Consider the following 22845-nt stretch of genomic DNA (forward strand, 5'->3'; position numbering starts at 1 on the left):
AAGATGCATATTGGATCTGGTCTTTCATCAAGTCTGATAACTTGACTCTCTTCTTTGTTATTTCGGTAACACGATAACGTGTAAGAAAGAGCTCAGATATCATACGAGATGTCAACAAGGGTGTATGCAGTCAAGATGGGATTTGTTCCTCTTATGTGTTGAGAGTTTAGATGTCTAAGGCCTGTTAAGTTAAATCATTGAGAGAATGATCACTCTGTGTCTCTTCGATTTGACAGGACATCTAGTAACAAAGGGATGTAGTGATAAGACTTACCTATATCATATCAAGTATGGACTTGAAGGGGATGATGTTATTGAATGGCACTTAGTCAAACACACTAGGGATGGTGACCTGTTGTTAGGCGGTATTCACCATTAGCATTAACTTCCTATGAGTCACGTGCAAGTGGGAGATTGTTGGAATACCGTATGCCCGAGACACATAATTAGGTTAATGTGGCTAGCCGTGTTTGATCCAAGTCGGGTCATACCCAATAACGAGTTAGACACACACCAATTATATATTTGTTGAGATATGATCTATAAAACAAATACAGAACACAACACATTCAGAAATCGGGTTTCTGAATAATTACTTGAAAGTGTTAAATAAATTAATTGGTTAATTTATTTATTCAAATAATTATTATTGGAATGATTATTTAAACATGTGTTCTTTTATAAAATGGTTTATAAAAGATGGGATGTTTATATATTTTATAAGGTATAAAATGTATATTATTTAGACATGTATGCCTTACACCCCATACACATGGTCAAAGGTGGTAAGGACTTGATGGAGGTTGAGTAACTTTTACTTGACCAAAAAAAAAAAAAAAACCTAACTTAAGATATGAATGAGATATGATCTCATTTATATAAAGATCAACATACTTTCAAGATATATAAAATAGGAACCACAACTCTTTCTTTCCCTCTAGCTTTTGGTTCGGCCGAAGTCAAGAAACAAAAGAGGTTCGAGTCTCGGTTTCTCGTGTTCAAGCTTCCTAACATAGCTCGGTGTGTGTTGGAGGCTCGGGGTATCTTCCGTTTGAGGATTTTCCCTTTGAAAGTCTAGCATCAACATCATCATCTTCTTCAACCATCAACTACATCTTTTAAGGAGTTAAGAATGTAAGTTTTACAAGCTTTGATAGTTTAGTTTTTCCGTATTATTTGATCCTTAGTCTCGGGTTTCTAATCTTAAGATTAATGGTAATCTTGAAACAAGAATAAAGGGTTATTCATAGATTAACACACATATGAACTTGTAATATATATATGGATATATGTACATAAAGTTTATAGATAATCACGCTTCCGCCTTAATTAATGACTAGTTAAATGGTTAACTAAGTTTAAAATATCCATAGAAACCCAACAATGGCCAGTGGCGGGAATGAAAAAAAAAATTGTGGCTGAAGTTGCACGTTGCCGGAGTTTGATGCCTTGACAATAGACAGAGCTTGAAGAAACGGTGGCGGAGCTTGACGGTAGCCGGAGCTTGAGCTTGATGGTGGCAGAGCTTGACGATAGCCGGAGCTTTATGGTGGAAGAGCTTGACGATAGCCGGAGCTTTATGGTGGAAGAGCTTGACGGCGGCGAGTGTTAGTATAGTTCGAAACTAAGTCATAAACCAAGTAGACATGGAAACACTTAATGCTATTGGAATATGTATTAAAAACATAATTATCAAATGTTATCAAACGTTATAATAGGTACACAAATCCTAACAATTTTTTTACAAAGCAAAAAACTAGTAAATAAATCAACACAACCACACCGTCACATCAACTTTAAACATACATGTAAACTGAAATTATACAACAACTTAAAATCATAAATACAAAATACAAGATAATGAGGATGCTCAGATTTAAGAACCCTAGTTATACTTAGAGATCTTTAACTTCAAATAACTAAAAATACTCTGTTGAAGGATTCATTGTCTTCGACTGATGTGTCTCGTGGTCATCCTTAACATCAAGACTCTGTGGCCTATACTTGTACTTTGATGCAACAAAGAGATAGATTATGAAATTGATCAAACTCAATATAGCAAGTAGCCAGTAAAAGTTTTCTAAATGATTTCGATTTATGTTGTTTCCAGCCAACCATCCTTTGCTTTTCGTAACCCCTTTTGTCGCGTGATTTACTATTTTCACCATGATACTACTCATGAAATACCCGATTGCCATTGAGCTCCATAGAAAGCAAGAAGAAATGGATTTGATTGATTTTGGTGCTTGTGAGTAGAAAAACTCAAGTAGTCCCACATAAGTGAACATATCAGCTATACCAAAGACAAAATATTGGAAGGATAACCAAAAGACACTGATGGGCAATGGTTGAAGCACAGGGAGCGCGTCTAGCATGTTATGGTGTTTAGCGATGTTTTTTCTCTTTACTTCCATAATTCCAGCAATCGCCATAGATAATGCTGAGAGAACAAGCCCTACTCCTACTCTTTGTAAGTAAGTTATTCCTGTAGGTATCCCGGTAAATTTACGAATCAAAGGTACAAATATTTGGTCATAAATTGGAACTAGAACGAGCAGGAACGCTATAGGAATTATTGGGAGGGATGCGGGTGGTATATTGAAAGAGTTTGTAAGCTTAGTATCCATGGTGGCTCCTTGTTGAACTGAAAATGTTTGTAATTGTGCTAAGCAAAGTGTCATAATAAAGCTACATAAGAAAACAGGAAGCATTGCTAATAAGATTTTTGCGTTTTCGACTTGTGTGACTGTACATAGTTTCCAAGGACTTGTTGATTGCTCAGTGTTATCAGATCGGATTGCTGCTTTGTCTAGCCATCTAGTAATAGAAACCACTAGTTATTTTGTTGTTTATTCATAACATCAAATAAATTATGGTCTAGCAAAATGATATGAATTATTGATAAAGAGTAGCGCTTATGATTTTGCTAGACCACCTAGAAATAATAAAAAATCATGAATGAAGACAAAACTTAATTTAAATACAAAACCAAACCTGTAAACATCTCTATGAGGTAAGAATTCTTGATGAAGTGCCGCCTCTTTGTCCATTGGGAGCTCATGTAGTTCAGTAGGGTCCTCAGGAAGTTGAAGCTTTCTATTTCTAATCGCTGCAACGTAAACCTAAACATGTACATACAAGAAGCTTAAGGGCAAGCGTATAATCAATGTTTAAGTAAACTTATAAATGTGACAATAGTGGGGTGAGGTTCTACAGAAACGAAGTTATTGTGATAACAAGCCAAAATTGTTTAATTCTTTTAATAAATGGTTCATATTTTCTATAACTTACATTTTTTACACACAAATGCATATGTTAAGTCCATAATATATCATTTAAACAAGTTAATTTATAAACGTTTACATACACAAGTGTAAGTTATGTGCAGGTAATATAACATACATATGACTTGCACATGTGTAGGTTCTATAAATAAATTTATTTTCTTCACATATCTTTTTTTAAGTTTCAAAAGAGAGAAATAATCTTTGCTTTCAATCATTCTTTATATTTTAAGATTGGAAAAATAAATGTTCTTTTTTGTTCTTCCAGATCTAACAAAAAATATGTTTTGCCTAGAACCTCCTCTATAAGTACTCATAAATCCTCCTGAAAAATCAAAAGTCTTTCTAAATGACACTTAATTAATAGATCCACAATTATTAAGTTCTTGTAACATATTTAAATGTTTATGTTCAACTAACCTGTATAATTTCAGTAATGGCACTGCTTCCTAGCACAACATATATACAATACCACGGCAATCCAAGAATACAGATAATTGCACCCAAGAACATGGCGATCAACGACAGCCCGAATCCCCAATCAAAACCCTTGTTGTCTTGTACCCACACGAAGACAGTTATGCTAATTGAACCCCCGGCTGCAATGCTTACTAGCAACCAGTTAAAGTAAGTTGACATTTGTATACCCTCTTTTGGGTCTTTTTCATCAAATTGATCTGCTCCATGTGATGGTAATGCTGCTTTTACACCCCCATTACCAACAGCCAACAGGTAGACTGCAAACAACAAGAGTGCAGCATTTCGTCCACTCACTTTCTCGCAGTTTGATGTTGGCAAAAAGATGTTGCATAGAGGTGGTTTGAGGCTTGGGTAATGAGCTTGAATTGTGAGTAGTGAAAACCCCTAGGGTAATTAATAAGTTATGAATCAAAAGAAAGAATATCGATTCGCTTGAATGAAGATTTTCTTTTATATCTAGATGTTTTAGCAAAATGATAAGCGTTTCTAAGAGTTCTTGGAAGTGTTTTGGTTTTTAGGGAGTTCGCTACTAGGGTAGCGGACTCTAAATTAAGAAACTAAAACACTTCCAAAAGGCAAAAACCTCCTATCAACATTTATCATATTGCTAAAACACTTAGTAATAAAACAAAATGGTCGATTTAATGGATATGGGAATTAGAATCAATACTTACGGCGCATTCTACAAACACCGCAATAAGAACAGTTCTAAATCGGCCAACGTAGGCATCAGCAAGACAAGCCATAACGATGGAGATGATGTAACCAGTGCCCATAAAATTCGTTACATGGTTTGCTGCTTCGGCCACGTCATAATGCATTACTTGAGTAAAATATGTCACGAAATTCACTGCCAGGGCCATGTTTGCCATATTTTCAAATGCAAACGTTGCTGCAAAACAAAAGTAGACAAAATATCACTGCCATATTCTCAACTTCTGCCCCTGTAATCACAAAACCATATATCCTACCTAATATTAAAACCGCAGCCCGCATGCCTCCATGCTTATTCTTTGTTGCAGCTCTACCTTTCCAGTTCACCTTGCCTTCAATGAACACATCCTTTTCCTACAATAATTAGAGGAAAATCATGAAAAATGGAAATGTATAAATCTAAAGCCAGTAAACAAATGCATGCAATAGAAGAATTTAAGAATATATGTAAGAATTAATTACAGTGAGGTCCATGATAATTAAGGTTTTTGAGACTGCTACAAGATAGAACTAGAAATTACAAGCTAGATTAATGGTGAAAGCATCGGTTTAAAACCATATATATAGACAACTATGTTGTGCTACTTGTACAAAAGCAAACTATTAAAGTTATATATTTAACCATGTTGAATTAGTCAACTATCAAAACATTAATTGCATATGTAATGACCAATTAAATTAAAGTATACATGAGCGGCCATTCCATCTAGTGGTTTATAACTTTATATTTCGTTGGACAAAAATAAGAAGCATTTGAATTATAGAAAATATGTCTGTTTATATTTTTAGGTAAATTGGATTCAATAATCCAAACACCGCACATTAATCAATAATGATTTATATTTACAGTTTGATATCAATCACACTTGTAACTTTTATATTCATTACCAAAATCATTCCTAGTAGAATAATCATCATTTGCACTTAGTTTACACTGTATTTACTTGATTTTGAGTCATAATTAAAATCTAATTTTCATATTTATTATACAACTCATGCGACTTAACGACTTAACGTTCCACGCGAAAATCTAAACTAATTTAGAATCTATTTGAGATATGTCTGTAGATATATTTTAAACTTTATCCATTATATGGGGATTACATTTCTTTTCTCTTTTTATAAACACTTAGAACTATTTTTTTATAATTGTATCGTCTCATTTATATGAAAAAATACATAATACATTTAACGTCAATATTGATGTACTAGTTTGAGACCCATGTGCTACACGGGTAGTTCTTGAAAATACAATAATCCCCCGTCCCATTTTAAATGTCATGGGACCCAAAACACACAAATTAAGAAATGTTTGATCATTTTTTATGAGCTGTAAAATGACAATAATGTCCTTTAAGTTATTATGCTAAAAATTATTTTTTCTTCCTTGGCTAAAAAATGACATTTAATAGTAAGGGCACAATTGGAAATTGAATTTATATGTATAGAAATGATATTTAAATTAGGACAACCAAAAATGGAAAAATGGACATTTAAAATGGGACGGAGAGAGCATTTAATAAATAATCAGTATACAAGAAACAATAAACCTGTTAAACACTATTAATGTAGTCGTTGTACAATTGTCTTTAAAACAATTTTAAGTAAGAGATAATTATAAATATCAAATTTTTGAAAAAAAAATAGGAAGTAAATATTAAATTAACAATTTTTGAAGCATAAATTTTAAATATGATAACTATATTTTACAATTATAAATTTGTTGTAAAGGATGAGGTTTAATGTGAGAGTGACAAGTAGCAAAACTCGTAGTTATTTATTAGAGAGTATATATACTCTATTTTTCTGATTTGAATTCTATATCAAAATTCGTCCAATCTCCTTATCTCCACCAAATCTTCTCAAAACCAACTATTTTCGTCAACAATATTGTGCTATTTAAAGTAAATTATGTCGGTTGTTTGGTGTCAGTTAGTTTGGAATTTTAAGTTTTAACAAAAGATGCTTAAGTGAGATTTGTTTCCCTTAATATAAGATCCACTTTTGTAAGTTTGTGAATAATATATTAATACAACTCTTTCTTTTAAAGTATGTGTTCAAAGCGAAGCTTGTTGTCCGATAATTACATTTGGTATCGATGTAAACACTGCTTTTTAATGAAATGTAAAAATGGATTGAACACAGTATTAATTTCAGTTTTATACCGTTTACTAAATCGCAGATTCCTAACCCTAAGAAGCAAGTAATGATTAGCATGCTCAATGTTGTACATACACAAAAGTTATTTATTTGCCGTCTAGTCTTTCCTTTTCCTTTAATCATTCAGACAATAATAAAATATTGAGAGGGGATAGTTTTGCCGTCTTGTAGACAGCAACTGAGTGACTCCAAACAAGGAGACAAGTACATTCAGAGGATATGTACAAAGAATATGAGGTTGGTTGATTGTTGGCATTAAGTTCTTATAATATAGGGTTCTTCACATTAAAGTGGTGATAAGCACTTGAGCTTGATTTAACTTGGATGATTTTGATTCGAACGGCAGTATTATAACTAATCGACATTGCTTGAAAGCAACCATCGTGAATCAGTTTTATTAGAGACGAAAGTTTGATTACTTCAGAACAAAAAGGCCCAGACAAAATTTACACAAACATGATAAAATATGTAAAATTATAGAGAGGTAGATAAATGCTCTTTAGCGAATACTCTTCTTTTTCAATTAGTAAAACTAACACCACCATAATATTAGCTAAATTATTTATTAAGCTTCCTCACTTGTCACACATTTTAAAATTTTTCATGTGCACTTAAATTCATATAAACGACATTTGTACCCAAATAGAATTTATATTAACCACACCTCATATTATTAGTTTAATCCGGCCGTAATAGGGGGTCTTAAAATGTTAAAACCTAGTCAATATTAATTCTTTTCATTTATGAAGTACTTGTTTTCACTCTGCAATCCACAAGATTAATAAAAGTAACAGTTATATGTGCCGTTAAAAAATTGAAAATTAAAGTGTGACATTAGGTGTTTGAAGGAGATTGATATTAAATTTCAATCTAAAATTATTTGGACAACAACCAAAATAATATTAAATGAACTCGTATTTTAAATTATGGAAACGATATGGCAGGTAAATTATATTTTTCTGTTGGAATTTTGTATGCTATCGTCACATGATATATATCCCATATAGCAGAAGGATGATACCGACACAATAGACAGTATTATTAAGATAGATGATATGGTAATCTTTGAAGATAAAAATACTCCCTCCGTCCCGTTATAAGTGTCATAGTTTGACTTTTCAAGTCTTTCTTTTGCAACTTTGACCGTAAATATTTTTTTCCGTGTCATATAATACTTGATGAAAATTATATTAATGTAAAATACATTTAAAACCCAATCCATTCATATATTTTACATCAAGTATTATATAACACAAACAAAAATATTGTTAGTCAAAGTTATACAAGAAATACTTGAAAAATCAAACTAGGACACTTATAATGGAACGGAGGGAGTAATAATTTAACCTTCTAAGTTTTATTTTAGAAGTCCTAGTTAGAAATAGACACTTGCAATATGGGTAAGGAAAATGTTAGCTTTCAATGCAATATATGTTAATATTGTTATCGAAATCTCCAAGCTTATATTGTTATAAAATCTTCAAGTTTGCACACACGTCAACAATAGGTAGATACAGTTAGTCCAAAACCTGCACACTTTGGATAGTATCTAGGTTATTTTTAAATTTAAAATGATCTAGTTTTGCTTTTCTAAAAAAGATTAGTGGAACAGTTTGTTGTTCGTTTGCCTCCTCTATCAATATAAACATCTTTTAATGAATAAAATGGTACTACAAGTCAAATTTATCGATGTACCTCAAAATGAATAATATATAAATTTCACATTAGCATTTATTGTAACTATAACAACAATCAATTTATTTTAGTCCTAATTTTTAATTTGGCTAGCGTTGACTCCAACTAAAAATTATATCATGTTAGTTTCAACTTTTAATTTATTTTCCGCCAACGAACTTTTGCTAGAATTAGATCCCATTAACATGGGATGACGTGGTGGGTTATGTGGATGTTAACATGGTTGCTTAGTTGTTAAAGATAAATTTTTTTATTAATTCGATATTCAAACTACTTAAACACCTCCTACACTTCCAATTTAAGACTTAGAAATGCTAGTTTCACTTGATCGGCATAAGTTTGCCTTCGTCTTCTTCATGTATCACATACAAGAACCCTAGAATCTATAAAGTTGACTCAGGTTGAATGTCAATCACAATAACCTTGAAATCCTTCGAGTTATAGGCCATAGAAGTCCTTGAATTTGGGGGGAATTTTTTGGCTACCACTATGGCCACTAAGTTTCACATTTGATTCTCCTTAGATTTCAATTCTCTTATATTGATTCGTTTTAATTCTTATTAGAGAATGGACTACAAATTTTTATCCTACACCTCCTACACTTCCAAATTTTTATGTCAAAACAGGATGTTGATGTTGACAAGGAAATTGCAAATATAGTGGCACAAAGATTGATGTTTTTGGAATTAATGGACAAATTGCTGCAAAAGGAGAACAAAGATTCAAAGAGCAACTCTCATTGACAAAGTCCAAGTGCAATAAACAATATGTGTTAGGTTAGTATTTGTTGTCATGAAAATCTGGTGGATTTTAGTTGTTTGAAGCTGTAAACATAAGTTTTTTTTATTGTCAATCTATGGAAGTTGTTATCAATCAGTTGTGATGTTAATGTTGTTGTTAATCTTTTGTAATGTTAACATTCTCAAAATAGACAATATGCTAATAACAGAATGAATAAAAAATCTTCACAAACCATTCTGATAGCCAACAATATGGCTCAAAATAGAATGACCTTAATGATCCTAACACAAGGACTCAATACAGAGTAACCAGAATAACCCTAACACAACGACTAAAAATGACCATAATGACCAAATGCTACACAAACCATTGTGATAACATGCTACTAAAGAATTAATCAAAATAGAATGACCATTATTCACCTAACGGATTTACCATAATGCCATTACACAACGACTCAAAATGTTGCATAAACTAGTTTAATAACCACTTCACAAACCAGTTTGATAACCACTGCATAAAATGACCATATTAACCTGCTACCATTGTATATAATTGATTGTTACATACATACACATGCATCATACATAAACTAAATTCCATACATTAGAAGTGTTGTAAATTACATGTGTTTAACCAGTACACATGGAACATCAAATGTGACAATCGGAAAAATTTATCTTGAACATTTGCAATACCACCAAAACAATTGCGTCACTAACCAATAGACAGGAGGTCTACTAGATTCATTTGTGATCTTTCAATGGACGGGAATTCTACTGAATTCATTTTGATCATACTTATAGACTGTGAGTCTACTTATTTATTTAGCAGCGCCTATCAATTTTCGGGACGGAAATAACGAGGGAATAATGTGACACCCCGCACTTTCACATCAGCAACATTAACCCAAACTCTGTTATCTTACACGTCATGCGTAACATTTACATGACTTAATACAGAGTCACACACATGAGTTCGTCAGTACGCGTTGGTGATTAATGTCGAATACGATATGTTTAAATCATTCGAATACAATTGTTATGTGTTAAATGATTTTTATGTGTTACACAATTTAGTACATTATGCTAGCTTAACAGGCTATTAGTTATTGTTTCGGTCAAAAATTAACAAACAAACTTTTGATCAAATTAGTGCGTGAGGCGAGGTGCTTAGTAGTAAAAAGATTGAACACGAGGATATGATTACGAGGGAAAAAACCCTTGATTATGATAATCTTCGTTTCGGTCAAGAGTTTACAACGTAATATTTAATCGAATCTCTTCGGTTAAAGATTATGACCTTAACTTTTGGTCGAATTATGCTTGATTATTATGATCTCCGGCACAAAAAACCCCCGGACGGTGAAAACTATCACCGTCGATATTATTAATAACAAAACCAGTGATTACAAAGGTTGGAGCTGATTAGTAAACGTGAGCTAAGTGATACAATTAGTACTAGCAGCTAAACAAGTGAGTTGTGTGTGACCTATCGATACTATCAGCTCGAATTTATAATAAGAAGATTACAACTGTTATTCCGATTATTCCGGAAACCCTAGACTAAGTCTTTAACAAGCCGCTGCTGCCCACGTTGTTTGTTGACAAAGTTCAAGCAGTATTCCGTTGCAATCCACGTTCTTATAAAACATATTTAACACGTGCTCTTATCTGCAAAACAATTAGATAATATAGGACAATTGAATTAGTCAACGTACCTTCCTCAGAATAACAACTTAAGTCAACATCCTCAAGTTATGCTCAATTCCGAGGACAATAAATCTACACCTAACAGTTATTATACGAAAATAATATCTCTAGCGTATGTTTATTATATCAACTATGTGAAATTACATGCTAAATGTGTATGCGTTTAGTTTATAGCCCATTTCATGAAATTGTGATTGAATGTGCGTAATTTGTATGTTTTCGGCTTTTATAAAATTGCTTAAAAAATTATATCAACGATAATTTTTTTTATTAACTTGGATTAGTATTTTAGTCTTAATGATTTGTTATAACATGGTTCGGTGTTAAAAAGTTAGTTTGAAGCCAAAACTCATTGTAAAAGGGCTATTATTGTAAATAAGATTAATAATAATACTAATAAAATGAAAACCCTAAATTCCCCACCAAAAAACCATCGATCCCTTTCCTTTGATCTTTTTCACGTCCTCAAGAACCCCCTAACCCTAATTCATCTTCAATTCAACATTAGTTATTGCAATTGGTGGTGTATTTGATTGATTCTCATCATTCCTAATGTTAATTGGTAAGTGTTATGCATCAATTTCATGTTTTGATAAGTTCTTGATAAAAACTAATGTTGGACTCGGTCTGCCCAAGAGACATATTAAATTGATGTGGCTAGTACGTTATGATCCAAGTCGGGTCATATCCAATAACAAGCTAGACAAACACCGATAATATTCGTTCATATATGATATGATCATAACAAATGAATATTAACACTTGAGTTATTTGGAAAAGGGTTTCTAAATAAAATGTACTTGTGTAATAAACAAATCATATGGATGATTTATGTTTTATGAAAGAACATTACATAGTGTTATTTAAGTTGGTTAAATAACAATATGTGAATAATAATAACCAAGCATGTCTCTTAACATATAATAGGTTTTATAAGTTATAAGTTATAAACTTATAAAAGTATATATGTATGGATATATATATATATATATATGTTTAAAGTTTTATAAAAGAAAAAGATAATAACTCTTTCAAATGTAATATTATTATATGTTTGAGTGGAGACATGCAAGGTGAGTGGAGACATGCAATGATTATTATTGGTGGAGAGAAAGATGCCTTTAAATAAAACCAAGTCTTTCTCTTTCATTCTTTCATAACACACATAATTTCCAAGTAAACTTTTCTCTCTTCCTCTCTTGGGTATTTTCATCCAATATAAGAAAAGAAGAAGAAAATTTCAAGTGCAAATCCTAGCTAGAAGTGGTGTGTTATTGAAGCTTGGGGTATGCTAGCTTGAGGAGCTTCCATATTCAAGTTCTTACCTTTCAATCATCATCTCTTTCACCCGGTTTTGTCATATTGAAAAGTAGTAGTAACATGCATGGACTTATAGTGACATGCATGTATTTGATAGTGTGTAATTCGTATTTGGATCCGGGTTTGGGTTTTGCATGTTTAAAATTGGTTTTATACATATCATATTAACAAGATTTAAAACTTTTATATCCGCTGCGTTTTTGGTAAAATAGGGATTTTATCACTTTGATAATCTTGTTAAAACCCAACAATGGCATCAAGAGCCGCTTATACGAATGCATGCTTCATTAGAACCAAAATTTTTCGGGTTTATGGTGGGTTTCACCATTTGGCCGAAACTTTTTGGGGTTTTGGTTACCCCATGGTTTTTCAAGGTTATACTTTACATGCATGTGGTAATCTTGAAAAACCAAGTCATTTGGATGATTGTTTAGTTTGTTTGGACAAAACCCGAAACTTTCGGTTTGCTTAAGCTTTGGCCGAAAGTTTTGAGGCAAAAAGGGGAACCATTTTGGTCTTGTATTATTGCATATTTGGATGTGTAATAGATGTTACCATGGCCTTGTGTTTGGTTGAATGATTGTGTTGGTTGTTTGTTCATTCGATTTGGTTGTAATATTTATTTGGGTTTGTAATCTATTTATTCATTCATATGGCTTGTAATAATAAGTAGATTAGATGTATTTCTTTTACTAGAAAAATGTATTAGGATATATTTTGTAAAAGAAGATGCATGGATGGAAGCCCAAATAAAATGATGAAGACCACAACACCGGGAGTAAACACTTGGAGCATATGGACGCGGAATCAAGTGGGAGTTCACCGACACAACTGCATGTTCTTTTGGGTCCCTTAGGAGAGACTTTTTGACACACTTGTCTTCGGTCAACAAGTGTGGTCAATATTAGGAGGCTATGGTTATGAACTTGTGGTTGTGTATATTTTATGCTTGCATGGTTGATTTACTTATTATTTGCAATATGGTTTGCTTAACAACTTAAAATCAACTAGCATAAAATTGGTTCCTTAGAAATCGTTAGGTAATAAAAATTGGTTTTATTAATAACTAATGATTTCATAATAAAAATGGGTTTTATTAATTGGAACTTTGAAAATGGGTTTTTCAACTAAGTACCATACATTTGAATGCATGCAAATGAAAGGTACAATAAATAGTTTTCCAATCTAGAATTTAGAAAACTAAAATCCCTTTTTAAAAACAAGTTAAACATCATCCTTTTATACGACACTTAAGTCACTTGTAGACTTGAAAGTGAGTTAGGATCACCTAAGCACTTTTAAGAAAACTTGTGATCTTAAGGTGATTTTACAAGTACTTTTGGCATTAGGATCACCTAACCACTTGTATGAGTAAACTCACACGTGTGTATAAGTAGGACGACTTGATTTGAAACCATGACTATAGGATCACCTTAACATGGCGTTCAAAGGTGTTGATGGGATTTAACATACCAACTAAACATATGATGTTTAACCGTTCCCATAAAACTAGAAGTTGCAAAGGGTTGCAATTGTCAAACGTTGACTACCTTGTTAATTCGAATAGTAGGATAAAGGTCACCTAACTACTATTTGAATGAAACGTTGGGTTCTAGATTTTAATCAATAATTGTCTTGGAGACATTTAAAGGGTATTAAAAATTAAAATTTTATTAATATCGAAAATACTAATTTGAACTTTGTTAAAATTCTTTTAGATGGCCGCAAACAACGCACCGAACGCAATTATCCCACACGTGCTTAATCTATCACTAAGATCCATTCTGGATAAGGAACGTCTAAACTTTAACAACTTCATGGATTGGTATCGAAACTTGAGAATTGTTCTCAAACAAGAAAAGAAGTCTTATATTTTAGACGATCCTATTCCCGATGAACCCGATGTCAATAACTTGGATGCCTATGCGGATTGGTTAAAATACACCGAGGATTCGGTGCAAGTTTCTTGCCTCATGTTGGGAACAATGATTCCCGAGATCCAAAAGGATTTCGAGAATCATGGGGCGTATGACATGATAACCCAACTTAAGGAAATGTTCCTTACTCAAGCTCGGGTTGAGCGATTCGAAACGGTTCGAGCGCTTCATGCATGTCATATGGAAGAAACCCAATCTGTTTCATCTTATGTACTTAAGATGAATAGCCACATTGATCGACATGAACGGCTTAACTGTCCCGTCTCAAAAGAGTTAGCCACGGATTTAATCCTAAATGGCTTAACTAAAAGGTTTGAGACATTCGTCATGAACTACAACATGAATGGATGGGACAAAAGCATTGGTGAGCTTCACGCAATGCTTAAGATAGCCGAGGCCGGCATGGGTAAAAAGGTTTTACCCGTTCTTGCGATCAATGAGGGTGGCTCAAAGAAAAGGCATCACCCGGAACCAAAAGCAAAGGTTGCCGTTGGTAAGGGGCAAGTCAAGAAGGGGTTCAAGGGAAAGGCAAAGGCCGAGCCAAAGCCAAAGAAGCTAAAGGTTAGCGCTGAGGATCCGTGCTTTGGTTGTGGTGAGATAGGTCATTGGATGAGAAACTGTCCGACCTATCTCAAGGAGTTGAAAGCTAAGAGGGATGCGGGGCAAACCTCAGGTACAACTTTCATGATTCACATTGATCTTAATATTATTTCTTCTAACACATGGGTATTGGATACCGGATGTGGAACTCACATATGCAATTCATTGCAGGGGTTCAAAAGAAGAAATGAGGTGAAGAAAGGAGATATAAGTCTCTTCATGGGCAATGGAGCAAAGGTTGACGTCCAAGCCCGAGGAGATTATGTTTTAAAGCTTCCAAATGGTTTGGAAATTGTTTTGAAAAACATTTTATATTCCCCTAGTTTGACTAGGAATATTATCTCTGTTTCTGTATTAAGACAATCTGGTTATGACTTTAAGTTTGTTGATAATGGTATTTATGTTTTCATGGATAATGTCTTTTATTTTAAAGCGATGCCGTTTTATGGCATTTATGAATTAATTCATGATGACTCATACATTGATAACTTGTTGTACCAAGCTAACACCAAAAGACTCAAAATGGATTTGAGTAATACTTTTCTTTGGCATTGTCGTCTTGGTCACATAAACAAGAATCGTATTCATACACTTCGAAAGAACGGTCTTTTGAAATCAAATGTTGATTCATTTGATGAATGTGAATCTTGTTTATTGGGAAAGATGACCAAAGAACCCTTTAATGGAACAAATGAAAGGGCGAAAGACTTATTAGGTATCATACATTCGGTTGTATGTGGACCTTTTAGGACAATGACAAGAAATGGTGAAAGATACTTCATTACCTTTACCGACGATTATAGTCTCTATGGGTATGTGTTCTTGTTAAGACACGAAAATGAGGCCTTTGAAATGTTCAAAGTCTTCCAAAATGAAGTACAAAATCAACTCAACAAAACAATCAAAGTACTACGTTCCGATAGAGGAGGTGAATACCTCAATGATGCGTTTCTAGAACATCTTAGGAGTTGTGGGATTGTCTCACAACTTACTCCACCTGGAACACCACAACATAATGGTGTGCCCGAAAGGAGGAATCGAACTTTATTGGACATGGTTCGATCCATGATGGCTAGAAGCTCATTACCTCTATCATTTTGGGGTTTCGCTGTGATCTCTGCTGCCCGTATTTTAAATATGGCACCAACCAAGAAAGTGGATAGGACACCTTTTGAAATATGGCATGGAAAGGCTCCAAAATTTTCATATTTAAAGGTATGGGGTTGTGAGGCTTATGTTAAGATCTACACCCCTGACAAACTTGAATGTCGATCCACTAAGTGTATATTTGTAGGATATCCCACGGATTCGATGGGATATTATTTCTACAATCCAAGCGAGCATAAAGTGTTTATAGCTCGAAAGGCTAAGTTCTTGGAAAGAAGGTTCCTTATGGAAGGAACTGATAGAACTGTAGAACTCGAAAAGGATCGAGAACTACAAGCCGATACACGTTTGGTTGGCACTAGCAATCAACAAGAGGTTGTTGAGGATGATCAAATGGTTGATCAAAACACACAAAACATTCGCAAATCTGGTAGAGTTAGCACCCCACCTGAGAGATATGGATTTTTCATGGATGGATGCTACGTGGTTGATTCGGATGAACCCACCACATACCGAGATGCAATGTCGCAATCTGATTGTGACAAATGGCTAGAAGCCATGAATGTTGAGATGCAATCCATGCATGACAATCAAGTATGGGACTTGGTTGCTCCACCTCTAAATTCCAAGCTGGTTGGAAGTAAGTGGGTTTTCAAGAAGAAAACTGATATGCTGGAAACTTGGATACTTATAAAGCTAGACTTGTAGCAAAGGGTTTCACTCAAACTCAAGGGGTTGATTATGATGAAACTTTCTCGCCCTTGGCGATGCTAAAGTCTATAAGGATATTGTTTGCCATAGCCGCATATTATGACTATGAGATATGGCAAATGGATGTCAAAACTGCTTTTCTAAATGGGCATCTTAATGAAGATGTTTATATGGTTCAGCCTGAAGGTTTTGTCGATCCACAACATCCTAACAAAGTATGCAAGTTGAAGAAATCAATCTATGGATTGAAACAAGCATCCAGAAGTTGGAATCACCGTTTTGATGATGAAGTTAAGAAATTTGGATTCATCAAAAACGCTGATGAAGCTTGTGTGTATAAGAAAGCTAGTGGGAGCATCATAACCTTTCTGGTATTATATGTCGATGACATATTACTGTTTGGAAATGACATTCCAACCTTGGAAGGTGTGAAAGCCTGGCTTGGAAGCTGTTTTTCCATAAAGGATCTTGGTGAAGCCGCCTATATTCTGGGAATAAGAATCTATAGGGATAGATCAAGGCGGTTGATAGGTTTGAATCAAAGTGCATACATTGACAAGATCTTGAAAAGGTTCAAGATGGAAAACTCTAAGAAAGGTTTGGTACCTATTCAAAGAGGAACGATGTTGAGTGCTTCTCAATGTCCAAGCTCAAAGGATGAGCAAGACAAAATGAGTGGTATCCCATATGCATCTTCTATAGGATCCATCATGTATGCCATGATTTGCACTAGACCGGATGTGTCATGCGCCTTGAGCATGACAAGTCGATACTAACAAAATCCGGGAACTAGCCATTGGATGGCTGTTAAGAGCATATTGAAATACCTTAGAAGGACTAAGGATATGTTTCTAATATATGGCTCTGGTGAGGAGGAACTCGTTGTAAAGGGTTACACTGATGCGAGTTTCCAAACTGATCGAGATGATTCTCGATCACAATCGGGATACGTTTTCGTTCTCAATGGTGGTGCTGTCTCATGGAAGAGTGCAAAACAAGATGTGGTAGCTTTATCCACCACTGAATCTGAATACATCGCCGCCTCCCTGGCAGCTCAAGAAGCTGCATGGATTAGAAAGTTCATTGCCGATCTAGGAGTGGTTCGTACCATTCAGGATCCTCTAGAGATCTTTTGTGACAACGAGGGTGCAATTGCTCAAATCAAGGAACCCCGCGCACATCAAAAGACTAGGCACATTGAGCGGAGATTCAACTACATAAGGGATGAAGTTGAAAAGGGAAAGATATGTATTCGCAAAGTTCACACTGATCAAAACATTGCGGACCCACTCACGAAACTCCTTGAAAGGCCGAAGCATGAGAGTCATACTTGCGCCTTAGGACTTCGATATTCTAGTGATTGGATTTGATCAAAATTTGTATTTGGATATTGGAACAATTTTATTTTAACTCAATCATATGGTTTTGGTTATGGTCATGTTCTTGAGTTATGTTCCATTTTAGTATGTTTAAATCCGTGAATAATTTGAATTATTCTAAACGTCCGTAGTCGTTCATATTTGCGGGAACAAATGTGAAAGTAAGACTATTATGAACTTGGATTGGTAGATATTCATGAGGTATGAATATAGAAAAGGGTTGCTGCCAAGGTTCATAGATATTTATGGGATAAATATTGGACTGACCCGCTCTCAATTTTACTGCATAGAATCCTTGAGATTTGTGATCATAAGTAAATTTGAGTAAAGGCGAACTTCATGGTATCCTCCGACCTGAGATACATATTGGGTCTTGATATTCATCGACTATTATGCTTTGACTTAGTTCTTCGCTGCTCTGAAATATGTCAGTACATAAGGCTAAGCTCAAGTATAGTACAAGGTGATAGTGAGAGACGTATGTAGTCAATATGGGATTTGTCCTTCTTATTCGTTGAGAGTTAAATGTCTAAGGCCTGACAAGTTAAATCAACAGAGAATGATCACTCTGTGTCTCTGGATTTAACATGACATTTGTGGCAAAAGGATAAATGATAGTTTCACCTAAATCATTTTCAAGTATGGGAATTGAAAGGGATGATGTTATTGAATGGCACTTCGTCATACGTATTAGGGGTAGTAAACCGTAGTTAGGCGGTATTTGCTACTTGCATCAATCTTCTATGTATCTTGTGCAAGTGGGAGATTGTTGGACTCGGTCTGCCCAAGAGACATATTAAATTGATATGGCTAGTGAGTTATGATCCAAGTCGGGTCATACCCAATAACAAGCTAGACAAACACCGATAATATTCGTTCATATATGATGTGATCATAACAAATGAATATTAACACTTGAGTTATTTGGAAAGGGGTTTCTAAATAAAATGTACTTGTGTAATAAACAAATCATATGGATGATTTATGTTTTATGAAAGAACATTACATAGTTTTATTTAAGTTGGTTAAATAACAATATGTGAATAATAATAACCAAGCATGTCTCTTAACATATAATAGGTTTTTTAAGTTATAAGTTATAAACTTATAAAAGTATATATGTATGGATATATATATATATATATATATATATATATATATATATATGTTTAAAGTTTTATAAAAGAAAAACATAATAACTCTTTCAAATGTAATATTATTATATGTTTGAGTGGAGACATGCAAGGTGAGTGGAGACATGCAATGGTTATTATTGGTGGAGAGAAAGATGCCTTTAAATAAAACCAAGTCTTTCTCTTTCATTCTTTCATAACACACATAATTTCCAAGTAAACTTTTCTCTCTTCCTCTCTTGGGTATTTTCATCCAACTTAAGAAAAGAAGAAGAAAATTTCAAGTGCAAATCCTAGCTAGAAGTGGTGTGTTGTTGAAGCTTGGGGTATGCTAGCTTGAGGAGCTTCCATATTCAAGTTCTTACCTTTCAATCATCATCTCTTTCACCCGATTTTGTCATATTGAAAGGTAGTAGTAACATGCATGGACTTATAGTGACATGCATGTATTTGATAGTGTGTAATTCGTATTTGGATCCGGGTTTGGGTTTGCATGTTTAAAATTGGTTTTATACATATCATATTAACAAGATTTAAAACTTTTATATCCGCTGCGATTTTGGTAAAATAGGGATTTTATCACTTTGATAATCTTGTTAAAACCCAACAACTAAATGTCCAAAGTTCTATAATACTGATGATTATTGTTTCGGTCAAAAATTGGCAAAGCAACTTTTGATCAAATTAGTGCGTGAGGTGAAGTGCTTGTTGATAATAAGATTGAACACAACGATATGATTACGAGGGAAAAAAACCCTTGATTATAATAATCTTACGTCGGTCAAAAATTAACAACGTAATCTTTGGTCGAATTACTTTGGTCAAAGATTAAGAACGTAATCTTTGGTCGGATTCGTATGTGATTATGATAATCTCCGGCACAAAAAACCCCCCGGACGGTGAAAACTATCACCGTCGACTTTATTAATAACGAAAATAGGTGATTACAAGTGGTGGAGCTGATAAGTGATCGTAAGCTATGTGATACAGTGTTTGCTAGTAAGCTAAGTCGTGAGAGTGTGTGTTCTAGTGATATTATCAGCTCGTTTATATAAGATAAGGTTACAACTGTTATCCCGAACAATCCGGAAACCCTAGAGTATTTCTATAATAATCCGTTGCTTGCCCACGTTCCATTTGACGAAGTTCAAGCACTAGCCGTTGTAAGTCCACGTTCATATCAGCATATTTACCATGTGTTCTTATCTGCAAAACAAACAAGAATAATATAGGACAATTGAATTAGTTAACGCACCTTCCTCATAATTGCAGATTAAGTCGTTATCCCTAAATGAGGCTCAATTCCGAGGATAAAAATCCGCACCCAACAATTGCCCCCAATTTTTACCGAGTGACACCTGTAAATATTTTGAATTTTAAAATCAATAATATCTCTGCGATTTGAAAGGACGTGCACGTGGATCAAGGAGACTCTATAACCATTTCTTTAGGTTATAATTAAACCATTCCCACTTTTCCAAATCATAATACTCTTCCACTGGTTCATAATCAGATTAGTTCTTATCTCTTGTCTTCTTAATTTCTTGAAATTTTTCTTCCGATTCAAACGATAATGAGGAAGAGAACCCCTCGAGCGCCCAATCCTTTCTCTTTCACAACCTCGGACGATTTTGTTGACCAGGCTCTCAATCCGGCCACCGATGAAGACCAGTGTCTCTTTAGAGATATTGACATTAGATTTCTAAAAGACTCAGACCTGTTACCTGCCGAAGCCATTATCAGACCCTACGATTCTAAAGCCAAGGCTGACTTCTCCTACAAAACCTGGGTGTGCTTTTTCAATTACCCTTTTTCAATCGGCCTTTCATACCCTTTTCCCCGCTTATCAAGGAGTTTTTTGACGCCACCGGATTCTCGTACTCGCAAGTCATGCCGATGGTGTGGAGAGTTTTGGCCATCGTAGATCGATTGAATAAAACCCATGGGTTGTCGATTGGTATACCTGAGATAGCTGCCACCTATAACCTCCGTACACACGGGTCTTTCCGCTACTGCCTTCAATCCAAATCCAGCCGTCTTTACATGGTTCCCAAGGTGTCCATTAGTGACCCTGATTGGAAGAAAAAAATTTTTTTGTCCGTCGTGACTCTATTCTAGATGGAATGAACTTGCCTATCAAATGGGTTCACAAGGGTAGGAAATCTTTATGATAGAATCTCTTTTGCAAATGTTTTGTATTAATATGGTTTCTTTGTTGGCAGTTGTGTTTGAGGATTTGGTAAAGTATAAGAAGGATACAAATAGAAGGCTCAAAGCGTTGTTTAAGATTCCACCAGAGGACAAGGAGTTCTGGTTAGAAGAAGAAATGGGAGAGACAAGTGTAACTGCTGCAAAGTCTATTGAGAGCATGTCTTCTGGTAAGTTTTTTGGGGTTTTCATTAAATCCTTAGGATTTTACTTTATTGGGAATAACTTGATAAATTGTTTTATAGGGATGCCGAAGCTAAATTCTTCTTTCAACTTAGTTGATCTGGACGATATCATTGAGTATAGGACCGTGGTAAAGCAAGAACACTCCAAGACCGCTTCTCCGATAATGAGAGTTCCGACGACCTGTCAGAAAAGCACTGAACAGAAGAAGAGGAAAGCCACTACTTCAACCGAGACCGAGCCCTTTGCTGATATGAGCACTACTGACGCTATGGAGAAGCTGCAAGCTCTTGCCAACTTTCTTGGGACAGTAAGTATTTTTGCTTATCCTGAAAATAGTAAACTGCATAAAACTTATGTTAATTTGGGGATAACAGAAAACTGAAGGTTACCGTCAGAGATCCCAGGATTCTTAGTTGGCCCAAAAAGATGCTGAGGCTAAGGTTGTCGATCTTCTGCATGCTGCTGACATCAAGGATAAGCTGCTCATAAAGAAGGATAAGGAGATTTTGGATCTCAAAGCCTCATTTGAGTTGGAGAAGACTGAGTTCCTCGAAGAGGCTAAGAAGTGTGCAGCAACCAGTATCTTGGAGTCGATGCTCAAGATGTCAGAAGAAGTTCAAGAGAGAGGCTACGCGATGGATTCTTGGAATTCGGTGGCTTGGAGGAAGAAGCTGAAGATGCTGAGGGTGAGAAAATTGAGGAAGATGATGTGGCGGGCACTTCTGAGGTGGTCAAGGAAGCTGGTGTTAGCGAGCAGGTGAAGGAAAACAAGGCTGGTGAGGTGACGAAATCAGAGAAGAAGGAGGACGACCAGGTTGAAGGTGATAAGGTTTAGGCCTGGTTTTCAAGTGGTTTTTATGTGTTTTTGATGGTTGTTTGGACAATTTTTATTCTGGTTATGTAAGGATAATGTAGTATGTTTAGGATAACGGTTTGGGTGGAGGGATCCTGGTTTAGGACGAAGCCCAAACCATTTATTTCCTGCTTTAAGACAATATGATGGTTCAGGTGGATGGGCTCTTTTTTGAGTGAAACCTGAATTATTCTTTTCCTGCACTTTTAATATCAGTAGAATAACCTTTTATGACTTATGTTGGTGTTTTATCTTCGCTCATGTTATCGAATTCTCACAATAAAGCTGATTTCATTTAGAACTTAGAAATCTAAGTGAGATAAGAAACAAAATTTAGGTTTAAGTTAATGAACCAACATAAAGTCATAAAATTCATTAAATAGAAGGGAATAAAGAACAATCCAAAATAAGAAGTCATACCAGAATTATTTTGTAACCAACTTCGATAATGTATAGATCACTTCGTCCTTGTTAACAAGATTACCTCTCAGGTTGTTCTTCTAATCATAAAGATACCCTGCAATATTATCCTGAGAAAAATTTCAGAAATTCTCGCAACAAGACCCAAATATACTGGCGACAAGGCCTAAACTGGCGACAAGGCCCTGAGAAGAGGTGAAAACTC

General features: G+C 34.7%; 1 protein-coding gene across 1 annotated transcript; it reads right to left on the reverse strand.

Moving 5' to 3' along the window:
- Nucleotides 1-1740: 1740 nt before the first annotated feature.
- Nucleotides 1741-5119, reverse strand: LOC143585004 (protein NRT1/ PTR FAMILY 4.5-like). Its single transcript, XM_077066902.1, has 6 exons — nt 4941-5119; nt 4736-4832; nt 4439-4656; nt 3705-4148; nt 2995-3122; nt 1741-2817 (listed from the first exon to the last, which is right to left on the reverse strand). Exons 1-6 carry the CDS (start codon nt 4950-4952, stop codon nt 1920-1922), a joined length of 1797 nt encoding a protein of 598 aa, XP_076923017.1. The 5' UTR covers nt 4953-5119; the 3' UTR covers nt 1741-1919.
- Between the last annotated feature and the right edge of the window lie 17726 nt (nt 5120-22845).

Source organism: Bidens hawaiensis, unplaced genomic scaffold, assembly GCF_021521415.1.
Source record: "Bidens hawaiensis isolate Kalapana, Puna unplaced genomic scaffold, B.hawaiensis_p1.1 tig00033530_1, whole genome shotgun sequence".
NCBI lineage: Eukaryota > Viridiplantae > Streptophyta > Magnoliopsida > Asterales > Asteraceae > Bidens > Bidens hawaiensis.